At 43.4% G+C, this 12,967-nt stretch overlaps 1 protein-coding gene across 1 annotated transcript in view; it reads left to right on the top strand.

The window, feature by feature from the left end:
* Positions 1 to 1,176: 1,176 nt before the first annotated feature.
* The window catches only part of stard15 (StAR-related lipid transfer (START) domain containing 15), a 131,845-nt gene continuing 120,054 nt past the window's right edge, over positions 1,177 to 12,967 (top strand). Inside the window, exon 1 of the mRNA XM_048543650.2 lies at positions 1,177 to 1,425. Coding sequence (XP_048399607.1) covers positions 1,264 to 1,425 — 162 coding nt within the window. The 5' untranslated portion in view covers positions 1,177 to 1,263. The remainder of the gene's footprint in view (positions 1,426 to 12,967) is intronic.

Below are 12,967 nucleotides of genomic sequence, written 5' to 3'. Positions count from 1 at the left end.
GTTGGAGTATGGGTGTGGCTGAGGGTTGAGGGTGGGGGCGTAGAGGGAGGTGAGGTGAGGTTAGGTTCAGGGTGAGGGTGAGGGTGGGCTTGAGGGTGAGGGTGGGGTAAAGGTGAGGGTGGGGGTGAAGGTGAGGGTAAGGGTGAAGGTGCGGGTAAGGGTGAGGCTAAGAGTGGGGTTGAAGGCAGGGGTGAGGGTGGGGGCATTGAGGGGGCTGAGGGTGAGAGTGAGGCTGCGGATCAGGGTGAGGCAGGGGGTGAGTGAGAGGGTCAGGGTGAGGCTGGGGGTGAGGGCAAGGGTGGGGGTGGTGGTGGGGTTGCGGGTGAGGTTGGGGTTGTTGAGAGGGATGAGGGTGGGGGTGTTGAGGGGTGTGAGTATGAGAGTGAGGATATGGGTGGTGGTGTTGATGGGGGCGAGGATGGGAGTGTTGAGGGGGTGAGGGTGAGGGTGGGGCTGTTGAGGGTTGAGGGTGAGGATGGGGTTGGGGCTGTTGAGAGGGGTGAGGGTGAGAGTAGGAGTGTTGAGGGGGTGACGATGACAATGGAGTGCAGGTGTGGAGGGGGGTGAGGGTGAGGTTGTGTCTGGGGCTGTTGAGGGGGTTGAGGGTGAGGCTGGGGCTGTTGAAGGGAGTGAGGGTGAGGGTGGGGGAGTTGAGGGGGTGAGGGTGACGTTGTGGGTGTGGGTGGGGGTGTTGAGGGGTTTGATGGTGAGGGTGAGGGTGGGAGTGGGAGTGTTGAGAGGGGTGAGGGGGAGGGAGGGTGGGGCTGTTGAGGAGGGTGAGGGTGAGTGTGGGGGTGGGGGTGGAGGCGTTTTGGGAGGTGAGGGTGTGGGTTGGGGTGAGGTGTTGAGGGGTGTGAGGGTGAGGGTAGGGGTGGGTGTGTTGGGGGGTGACGGGGGTGAGGCTGTTCTATCCCTCTGTCTCTCTGGGGCATCATGTTACCAGGGGGCAGGGCGCTCCGCTGATAGGTCCCTGCCTGATGCCAGCCCTTGTCCCATGTCCTTCCCTGATCCTGTGCCCCTGCAGTCCCCGGGGGAAGGGAAGGGGGTGGGTGTGTGGTGTGGGAGAGAGAGCCGCAGTGGAGCCGGTTCCCTGGTCTCCAGCAGCAGGACAACTCTCAAACTGACAGCAAACTGATGCAGAGACGGACCCGACAGCAAAGTCAGCGAATCGCAGTGAAGATCAGCCGGGATCGAGTGCGGGCACTGCGTGGATCCCTGGTTGTGTATACTGCCCCGGCTGGCTGTTTGGGATCCGGAAGGATCATGTCGAGTGGTGAGATCGTGCAGGTCCCCGATGATGCCCAATTTAGCTCGTTTCGGGAGCAGTGCGAGCGCCAGGAGGGCTGGCTGGTCCAATACAACAAGGGAGGCACCACCGTATGGAACCGGCAACCCGAGGAGAACAGGACTGTCCAGAAACTGAAGGTAAGGAGGGCAAGAGACTGACCATTCAGCCCCTCCACCAGGTACTGTGGGACTGCTGCATTAGCCTCCGACACTAGCTTTCCCCAGACCCTTGTCCTCAGCCTGATGCTGAAAATTGCATCGCACTAAAGAATTGGCTTTTAGTTCAGGATATTGGATCAGGGTTTGGCGTGGAAAATGGCTTGCTGCATTTCCTGCATCACAGTAATTCAGCAAGCATTTCGCTGGAAGGTGCTATATAAACGCAGGTGTATTTTGCAATCTACAATGAAATGCAGGCAGTGTTGCCCGTGTGCTACATTGTTAAAACTCATTTAGTTTCATTTCAATCGTCAGCCGCTTGCGAATGAACGGCAACTTAGCCAACTGTCGCTCACGTAATAATCGGAGCAGTCAAAAGATCCTGCCATGATAAAGAATTGTGAATGTCGCCCGTTTTGATAGCCCTTAATTTAATGGGATTTGGTTTTGTAAGAAAGCTGAGTTTATTTGAAGGGGTTGTGGGGAAAACAGAATGCTGTGTTCAATGGACAGAAAAGTGCAAACAACGTGCTTCATGTGGAGCTGAGCAGTATGCGTTGTGTCTGGCGCATTCAGAATAGTTGAAGTATTGTGTACCTTTCTGGTCTCCATACAATCAGAAATGTAACAGCTCTGAATAAGGTAGAAACAATGATTCCTATTGATACCATTAAAGAGATTGTGACAATCAGTAGGAATAAACAGGCTGGGGAGCTTTTCTCTCTCAAAGAGAAGGCCAAGGAGTACTTGATCAAGAGCTTTAAGATGGTGCCTAGTAATGATCCCCTTATTTAACAAAGGAGATAAATATATTGGAAGCAGTTCAGAGAAGGTTTATTTGGCTGATACCTGGAATAAGTCGGTTCTCATGCATGGAAAAGATGGGCAGACTGGTCTGTAATAGAGAGTAAGAAGTGAGTTGATGGAAATAGATAAGGTCATTAAGGGAACTTGCCCATGCAGACCAGGAAAGCAGGTCTGGGAACATCGCTGAGTTAAGATATGCCTTCCCGATGACACTCCCTTAGGTAGGGAGCTAGTTGGGCCGAATGGTCTCATCCTGTAAGAGAAGTTTCTATTACTTCAGAAAATATTCAGTTATTGATAGACTGCAATCATTATAAAATATTGTCTGATGTGTTAGAATTAACCAGTACAAGATGATCAGTTAAATCTCGTTCTGCTGTTGTATCTTTTTGTGGCAGAAGCACAAACATTAAATCGGGAGCAATGTCAAATCAGAAGAACCAAAACTAAATTATTCACTGTTTTACAAAACCAAAAATGGTTACCTGTTTCAAAAAGAAACTGAAAGAACCACTGAAGCTGTAAATCAGGAACAATAACAGAACTCGCTAGAAAAGCCCAGCAAGTCTGACAGTATCTGTGAAGAGAAATCAGAGTTAATGTTTTGGGTTGAGTGACCCTTCCTCAGAAATGATGGCAGCTTGGAAAATGGTTACCATTTAAACCAGATAAACCATTGGTTCCCTGTGTAACTTGTTTTCCCAGGCAGTTAACAACTGTTTCATTCACATTGAATGTCAACAAATGTTTGACCTGATCAGTATTAAAATAGACAAGAAGATGTTAGCTTTCTGTTGTTACCATATCCTCCTCATTTTGATTAATGGATAGCTTTTACATTTTCTATCACAGTGAGTTTCAAAATTCAATTACCAAGAAATATTTGGATTACGATAAGACACTAGGTTTCTATGGCACTTCCCGACATCAAGTAATAGCATCTGAGAGAACAATGTGTAGAGTTAGATGAACACAGATGGCCAAGCAGCATCAGAAGACCAGGAAAGCTGACCTTCCAGGTCTAGACCCTTCTTCAGAAATGAGGATCTGAGAGCACGGGAACTGGCCATTTCACTCAACATGCTATTGTGCTGGATCTCTAAAAGAGCTAGCCAGTCAGTGCCAGTCTTTCTTTTTTTACAGCCCTGCAGATATTCCCATTCCAATATCTATCCAGTTTGTCTTTCAATGTTTATATTCTATTTGTTGTGATGGAAGTCATTCCTAATGATAACAACAGATGTTTGAGAAGCTTCTTCATTATGTTATCTTTCATTCTTTTACAAATGATTTAAATCTGTGCCTGCTTGTTAACAATTCTTCCACTGTTCAAGACAATTTATCCTACCAAAGTGCTTCATGATTTTGAGCAATGGAGTGATAAACATTGTTTCCTGTGTCTCCAGTGGTTCACATGCTCACACAGATACTTTGCAGTTTGGATGGTTCACGTATTTTTGTGAACTTTTGGGATCTTTAAGCAGGGTGCATGACTGAACAATAACTGGGATAAAGTTATTAAGAGAGTTAAGAAAGTTATTAATATACATATATTTGAAAGTGATACGAATTTCAGCTTCACAACGAAGAGTTGTGGGGAAGTTGGTAGCTCCAGCATCTGTTTCTCGGAAACAGCAAGCAGTAAACTTGAGCACTGAAGTTCAGTGTGAGAAATGAAATGGGAATACAAACATAACACTGAGGAACTTCAATTTAGATTTCATGATGACTGTGTCAGCAAAGTCTTATAAAGGTCACATTACACCTACATCTGCTTCGATCTGTGCAGATTAAAAATGCAGGACCTGCATGTGTCTAAACCAATTAGTTTTTTATTTATGTCAGAACTGCTAAAGTCTATTTCAGAAAGTTTTTTTTTGTCACTGGCCTTTGCAGAGGTGTCAATGTTTAATGTGGGAGTCATTTTTAGGAACATCTGAGTCATGGACAAATGTTAGTGACCTTCCTTTTCAGTTCTGGCTCGGTCACTGGCAGAAACCCAGGGACTCAGAGTTAGGGTCAGCAGCATACACGCTGTCCATTTATAACTTAGATTTGTACCTTTACTCCTCCGTAACTGAGCGTGCTGAGAAAATACAGCTTTGTGTTTCTGGAGCCCCCATATGAACATCATAATATCTATTATGTGAGCAATAACCTTGGGAGTTGACAGCTTCAAGTCGCCAACTTGCTTTAAGCCAGTGTGTCCTACTGATTGCGTGATAGTGTCATGTCCCAGAAGGTCACTCGTCCTGAAACAGTATTTCTTAACAGATGCTGCCAGACCTGCTGAGTTTCTCCAACAATTTTTGATGACTAAATTTTTGATTTTTAAGTCAAAAAGGGAAACACAATTCTCCTCCATGCTTTAACCACATTTCCAACGAGTGAATCAGAAAATGCTGCTGAACATTGGAGATTAATGGGGATGAAATATGTTCATTGTCTGTGAGTTTTTTCCTGAAAAGTAACAATCAATGGTGAGTGTTAATTCCCTGACTCAAAATGCTGTTGTTATTTTGATCATCAGTTTATTTGTTTTGGAAAAAAGAACAAAGAATATGATTCAAGCCAGAAATGTTTTGAATTACGTGACTAACTTGGTGTAGGAGGTTATTTCATTTACATCATCATGTTCAGTTCAGCACAATTACAAACGTCATCATTAAAACGTCGCAGAGTGATAGAGAGCAGAGGGTAAAGGCTGATTAGACAGGCATACACTTTTCGGGATAGTTTTATTTCAACACACACATCACAAAGCACCAAAACACTGATTACTTGTTTTACATGCACACACAATCATGTTCCTACCCATTTATCTCTTTAATTAATATATAATTATTGCTTCTTCCCTCAGACCATTTGGGCTCAATGCCAGACCCCACTAGATCAAATAGATTCCTTCTTTGCTTCTAAATTTAAAATATATGTATCTTATTATAAATATGTATATGTCATTGAAGCTTTCCAGGAGGCATTTTATGATTTTTTGCATAAAAATGCAGTACAAGCATTTGGGGGAAAGCAAGAGATTGGCATTAGATAATGATGCTCATTTAATGGGCAGGTACAGATATGATGGGCCAAATGGCTTCCTTCTGCACCAAAACAATTCTCTCATTCAACACTGATGATAAACAAAACAAAAAATACAGAATGACAACATATTGTGTAGAATTACAATACATTATATTCACAATTTTTTGCTATGTACATTAGAATTCCAAACATAATTTTTCCAGTCTTTCCAAAAATTTCTTAATTTTAATTTGGAGATTTATCGATTCTCCAAATTGCCTTGATGCTGCACAATTGATCCTTCATCTTCTTTCATTCAAACATTTTGTTGATTGTAATTTACCCCACAGTGACTTCTTATCCACGTGGAACTCAACAGGAATTGCAGCTGTACCTGTTTTTAGAATTTTTGCAATATTTTGCCCTTAACCCTATCTACCCTGTCTCTAAAAGAGACAGTTTCAGTTGCTGAGGTGCATTTTACATTTTTAAAATTTTTCTAAGCTAATGAACAATATTTACCTCCATCTTCTAAAGAAATTATAAACTCTTCTGATTCAATATAAACATCAAGTTTCATGTTTCTGACATTTCCCCATGATGGAGATTTTAAAACTCAATGCTTTGTTTCTAACTAACTTTAATATTTTGTTTGCCTGACTAATCTTTTATCCCAGGATTTCTCCCGGTTGTACTGAATTCAAATGTCCTGATAACTGGATGTGGTTTTGTTACAGAACCCAACTATTTCATGGTCCAATTAGACTTCTGCAACTTTTCCATTTCAGTTTTGGGAGCTGCTGCATCTTTTTGTGAAGCCCTACTTTCACGAATAGTAATAGGCCTAACATTTTCTAAATAGGATTATTGTTGCAAATAGATGTTCGATCCATTTTCAAAATACTTTACCTGCCATCTGCATCAAATATTTTGTATGTACAGTCCACATTTGTGAGGATGATAATTTAGAGTGTGGCTGACCTCCCAAAATTTTATAGACACTTGAAAAAAGACTATAGGTGCTGGAGAAGGCTATTCGGCCCTTCGAGCCAGCACCACCATTCATTATGATCATGGCTGATCATCCGCAATCAGTATCCTCTTCCTGCCTTATCCCCAAATCCTAGATTCCACTATCTTTAAGAGCTCTGTCCATCTCTTTATTGAAAGTATCCAGAGAGTTGGTCTCCACTGCCTTCTGGGGCAGAGCATTCCATATATCCACCACTATCTGGGTGAAGAGGTTTGTCCTCAACTCTGTTCTAAATGGCCTGCTCCTTATTTTTAAACTGTGTCCTCTGGTTCTCGACTCACCCATCAGCGGAAACATGCTTTCTGCCTCCAGAGTGTCCAATCCCTTAATAACCTTGTACGTCTCAATCAGATCCCCTCTCATCCTTCTAAACTCAAGTGTACACAAGCCCAGTTGCTCCAATCTTTCAACATATGATAATGCTGCCATTCCGGGCATTGACCTCGTAAACCTACGCTGTACTCCCTCAATAGCAGGAATGTCCTTCCTCAAATTTGGAGACCAAAACTGCACACAATACTCCAGGTGCAGCCTCACCAGGGCCCTGTACAGCTGCAGAAGGACCTCTTTGCTCATATACTCAATCCCTCTTGTTATGAAGGCCAGCATGCTATTGGCTTTCTTCACTACCTACTGTACCTACATGCTTGCTTTCACTGACTGATATACAAGAACCAATTTATCTATTACTATATGGTTTCTCTCACATACCCCATTGCTAAAAGAGATTTCTGCGATTATATTGATAAATATTAAATAAAAATGAAAAGAACTGTGGATGCTGTTAATTAGGAACAAAAACTGAAGCTTCTGGAAAAGCTTAGCAAGCCTGGCAGTATCTGTGAAGAGAAATCAGAAATAAAATTTCAGGTCGGGTGACTCTTCTTCAGAACTAATGGTAGCCAGGAAAATGTTGGCTTATTCGCAGAAGATAGTGTGGGGGTTAATAGTGGTGGTGTTGGGGGAAGTGCTGGGGGGTGGTCGTGGGAGGGAAGGAGTAAATAATAGGTGGGAAGAGGGCCCAAAGTGAGACAAGAGTAGTTGGACAGACAAAGTAGTGGATAATGACCTGGCTAGGAGGGCGAATAGTTGTTATTGGGGACTGTTAGTGATTAACAATATGTAATATGTAATGGCAGGCTATGTGATAACAGGTCTGGTGTGTGGGGTAGGAGCCTGGGCCATGGAAGACTTTAAGCCCTGAAATGAATGAACTCGACATTGAGCCCGGAGGGCTGCAGGGTCCCCAAGCAGAAAATGAGGTGTTGTTCCTCTAGCTTGCATTGGCTTCACTGGAACACTGTAGCAAGCCCGAGACAGAGGTATTGGCCAAGGAGCGAGGTGTTGCATTGAAAGTAGCAGGCAACAGGTAGTTCAGGGTCTTTTTTGCAAGCAGAACATAGATGTTCTGCGAAGTGGTCACCCAGTCTGTACGTCATTTCCCCAATGTATAGGAGATCACACTGTGAGCAACGAATGCAGTAGACTAGATTCTGGGAAGTGCAGGTGAAGTGTTGCTTCACCTGGAAGGTATGCTTGGGCCCTTGGATAGTGGGGAGGGAGGAGGTAAGTGCACAGGTGTTACCCTTTCAGCGGTTGTAGGGGAAGGTGCTGTGGGCCTATGGGGGCGCATTGGGACTGATGGAAGTGTGGACTCGGGTGTCCCAGAAAGAATGGCCCCTGCGGAAGGTGGACAAGGGAGGGAAGGGGAATGTGTGTCTGGTGATGGCATCTTGCTGGAGATGGAGGAAATGACAGCTGATGATCTTCTGGATGTGGGTGCTGTTGGGATGGTACGTGAGGACAAGGGGAACCCTCTCGCTGTTGTGGGAGGGAAGAGAAGGGTTAAGGGCGGAAGGGTGGGAGATGGGTCAAACCTGGTTGAGGGCCCTGTCAACAACAGTGCTGGGGAGTCCTTGGTTGAGCAAGAAAGTGGACATTTTGTAGGCTTCCTTGTTGAAGTTGGCCTCATTAGAACAAATCAAACAGAGATGGAGTGACTGAGAGAGGGGAGTCTTTACAAGAAGTAGGGTGCAAGACTGTATAGTCCAGGTAGCTGTGGCACTTGGTGTGTTAAAAGTGGATATTAGCGGTCAGTCTATCCCCAGAAATGGAAACAGAGATGTCGAGGAAGGGAAGTGAGGAGCCAGAGATAAACCAGTTGAAATTGAGAGCAGGGTGGAAATTGGAAGCGCAATTGATAACCTTTTCCAATTCTGGATGAGATGCGGAAGATGGCACAGTGGCTCAGTGGTTAGCACAGCAGCCTCACAGTGACAGCCATCCAGGTTCAATTCCAGCCTCGGGTGATCGCCTGCGTGGAGTTTGCACATTCTCCCCGTGTCTGTGTGGGTTTCTTCCAGTTGCTCCAGTTTCCTCTCACAGTACAAAGATGTGCTAGCTAGGTGAATTGGCCATGCTAAATTGCCCATAGTGTTTAGGAGGATGGGTCTGCGTGGGATGCTGCAAGGGTCAGTGTGGATTTGTTGGTATTCTATGATGAGATCATTCATATATTAGAGGAATATTGCAGTGATTGTAACAAGGTCAGCCAGGCAGTTAATCTGATCCAATTAGGGAGCCCTGGCTGAAAGATATAAACAGAAATGTCAGGGGTTCTGTTCACTCTGAGTGCTGGTTCTGAAGGAGCTGGATCAGTGTCAAGGATTTTCTACATGTAAATAAAGGTGATTCTGCAAAATTATTTCAAGTATTATGTTCATCTGCACACATATCTCTAGTTTCATCATTAGCAAATTATTCCTATTAACAGGGAAATATTGCCAATGTTCCGAGTTCAGTCTCTGTCAACTTTTCTTTTCCTTAACTACAACTATTTTCTTATATTTTCTTTGCATTGTTGTCACCTGACTAAATCTGGTGCCAAATCGCCAAAATGTAAGTTAAAATGTTTCTTTCTTCATCCTGCTACTTCAATAATATCCCTTACTAAAGCTTAATGATGGTGGACTTTAGAGATAACAAAGTGTTTAGCTGGATGAGTACAGCAGGCCAAGCAGCATCTCAGGAGCACAAAAGCTGATGTTTTGGGCCTAGACCCTTCATCAGACATGGTGGACTTTGTTGTTCCTTAAAAATCTCATGTCTATGACTTTTCGGCCCCATAGGTTTATTGTATTCTCCGTATGTTACAACAATCTAAACTTCTGGAGGACAGATGAGCATAGTTCCTGCATAGCTTGAACACAATTACTTTTTGTCTTCTAAATTTCTTTCCAAATTTATTCATGGGATGTGGCATCATTGGTTAGGCTAGCATTTATTGTCCATCCCTAATTGTGCAATGTTAAGAGGCAAACACATTGCTGTGGGTCTGGAGTCACTTATAGACCAGGTAAGGATGGCAAAATTCCAGCTGGCAATTTACAATTAATTATGGTTACACAATGCTGTTATATTAGTTTTTTTATTCCAGATTAGAACATAAAACATAGAACAATACAACGTGGAACAAGCCTTTCGGCCCTCGATGTTGTGCCGACCTGTGAATTAATCAAAGCCCATCCCCCTACTCTATCCCATCATCATCCATATGCTTATCCAAGGACTGTTTAAATGCCCCTAATGTGCCCCTAATTAGGTAGAGAGTCAAGTTTATTCTACACACTGGAGATGTGTATCCCATATAAACATTGCCTGTTGCCTCGTTCCGTATATATTTAGACTGCGTGTTCAATATAACACACCATTCTCCTGTTAGATACAGAGGGAGCACAAAATTTGATAATACACAGAAACCTTACAGTGTAGAAGCAGGCCGTTTAGAGCATTGAGTCCACACTTGCCCTCTGAAGTGCCTCCAACCAAGAGCCATTCTATCTCCATGTTTATTCACCTAGACTAAACATCACTGGACACTATAGCATGGCCAATGCACCTAGCCTGCCCATCCTTGGTAGGAAACTGGAGCACCCAGAGGAAATCCACACAGACACGGGGAGAATGTGCAAACTACACACAGGCAGTCACCCAAGAATGGAATCAAACCCGGGTCCCTGGTGCTGTGAGACAGCAGCTCTAACCACTGAGCCACCGTGCCACCCTATTAACTGAATTCAAGTGATCACTCTGGGCTGTTCCAGGTGGGATGATCATATGATTGCAGGTCAGGTGATGACAAAATGGTCATAATTTTGAATTGCAATAAGCATTGAATTTGGATTAAGATTGATTTGTTGTTGCAGTCACACTCAACAGAATAGAGTTTTAATCACATCACTGAGTATGCTCATGTGGTGTATCAGATAATTGCAGAGATAAATTTATTACTAAGTGAATTATTAGAGTCTTTTAAATTCAGTGCACATCTGGTAAGAGACAGAAGCAAGTTAGATTTTAGACAACATAATTCTCAGCATCTCTTTTCATATTAACCCATGATTTAACTCTTACTGTGACTACAAATGAAACAAAAATGCTGAGATAAAATCAGAAATTGCTGGGAAAACCCAGCATGCTTGGTAGCATCTGTGGAGAGGAAGCAAAGTTAATGTTTTGGAGTCAAGAATTCTAATTTAGAACATAGAACATAGAACATTACAGCACAGTACAGGCCCTTCGGCCCTCGATGTTGTGCCGACCTGTTATACCGATCTCAAGCCCATCTAACCTACATTATTCCATGTACGTCCATATGCTTATCCAATGACGACTTAAATGGCGAATCTACTACCGTTGCAGGCAAAGGGTTCCATTCCCTTACTACTCTCTGAGTAAAGAAACTACCTCTGACATCTGTCCTATATCTATCACCCCTCAATTTAAAGCTATGCCCCCTCATGCTCGCCCTCACCATCCTAGGAAAAAGGCTCTCCCTATCCACCCTATCTAACCCTCTGATTATTTTATATGTCTCAATTAAGTCACCTCTCAACCTTCTTCTCTCTAATGAAAACAGCCTCAAGTCCCTCAGCCTTTCCTCGTAAGACCTTCCCTCCATACCAGGCAACATCCTAGTAAATCGCCTCTGCACCCTTTCCAAAGCTTCCACATCCTTCTTATAAAGCGGTGACCAGAACTGTACACAATACTCCAAGTGCGGCCGCACCAGAGTTTTGTACAGCTTCACTATAACCTCTTGGTTCCGGAACTCGATCCCTCTATTAATAAAAGCTAAAACACTGTATGCTTTCTTAACAGCCCTGCCAACCTGGGTGGCAACTTTCAAGGATCTGTGTACATGGACACCGAGATCTCTCTGCTAATCTACACTACTAAGAATCTTACCATTAGCCCTGTACTTTTCCTTCTGGTTACTCCTACCAAAGTGCACCACCTCACACTTGTCTGCATTAAACTCCATTTGCCATCTCTCAGCCCAGCTCTGCAGCTTGCCTATGTCTCTCTGCAACCTACAGCATCCTTCGTCACTATCCAATTTAAACCATCTTTGGAAGAAAAAACTTGGATGCCCCTTAGAACTAACCACTTCAATCAGATTCACTGGAATTACTTGCTTCAATTTGCAATTTATTAGAAGTATCTACTCCCATTTTCAATTCAATGGAATTAACACGCTCCAACCTGATTCAATAGAATTACCCATTCTCAATCCTGATTCACTGGAATTGCAAACTCCCAATCCCAATTCATTGGAATTTCCACTCTCAAATCCGATTCCTTAGAAATGCCCACTCCCAATTCTGATTCACTGCAGTTACTGACTTGACCCTGGTTAATTGAAATTGCCCACTCCCAACCCTATCCACCTTCTGTGTCCAGTCTTTCAAGGATGCAAGAAATCAAACAAATCAATGAGCACATCAAAATCCAAGCTCATTGTTGAACTCATTAACTCAAATGCAATAAGTCCTTAATGCAGAACAAACTGGGAGTAGTGATGTTTGAAAGTGATGAGCGATCACATCTGTCTAAAATCTCTTGTAAATAGCTCCTGGTTGCACCATTTGTGATTGGCTAATCAAAGCAAGTCCAAAAAAAAACTATAGGGATTAATCTGGCATAAACTGATTTGCTGCAAGCCTATTTCTCATTCTGATTGTTCTCTGTCACTCATCAGTTGCTGTACCTACATTTATTGCCCATCCCTACTTGCCCTTGAGAAGGTGGTGGTGAACTACCTTCTTGAACTGCTGTAGTCCATGTGTTGCAGGTTGACCCACAATGCTGTTCAGGAGGAAATTCAAGGATTTTGACCCAGCGACACTGAAGGAACAGTAATATATTTACAAGTCAAGATGGTGAATGGCTTGGAGGGGAACTTGCAGGTGGTGGTGTTCCCATGTATCTGTGGTTCTTGTCCTTCTAGATAGAATTGCCGTAGGTTTGTAAGATGCTGTCTAAGGTCTTAAGTGAATTTCTGCAGTGCATCTCATAGATAGTATACACTGCACACTGAACACTGGCAGTGTGGGGATTAGATGCTTGTGGATGTGTTGCCAATCAAGTGGGCTATTTTGTCCTTGATGGTGTCAAGTTTCTTGAGTATCATTGTAGTTGTTGGCTGACATTGAGTGTCAAAGAGTTGTGGCTAGATTGCCTGTTATTGGAGATGGCTATTGCCTGGCTTTAGTAATGTGCATATGTTACTTACCATTTGTCAGCATAAGCCTGGATATTACACACATCCTGTTGCATTTGAACTTCGACTGCTTCAGTATCTGAGGATTCATGAATAAT

This window comes from Stegostoma tigrinum, chromosome 13 (genome assembly GCF_030684315.1).
Source record: "Stegostoma tigrinum isolate sSteTig4 chromosome 13, sSteTig4.hap1, whole genome shotgun sequence".
Taxonomy (NCBI): domain Eukaryota; kingdom Metazoa; phylum Chordata; class Chondrichthyes; order Orectolobiformes; family Stegostomatidae; genus Stegostoma; species Stegostoma tigrinum.
This window is presented reverse-complemented; position numbering and strand designations above follow the sequence as displayed.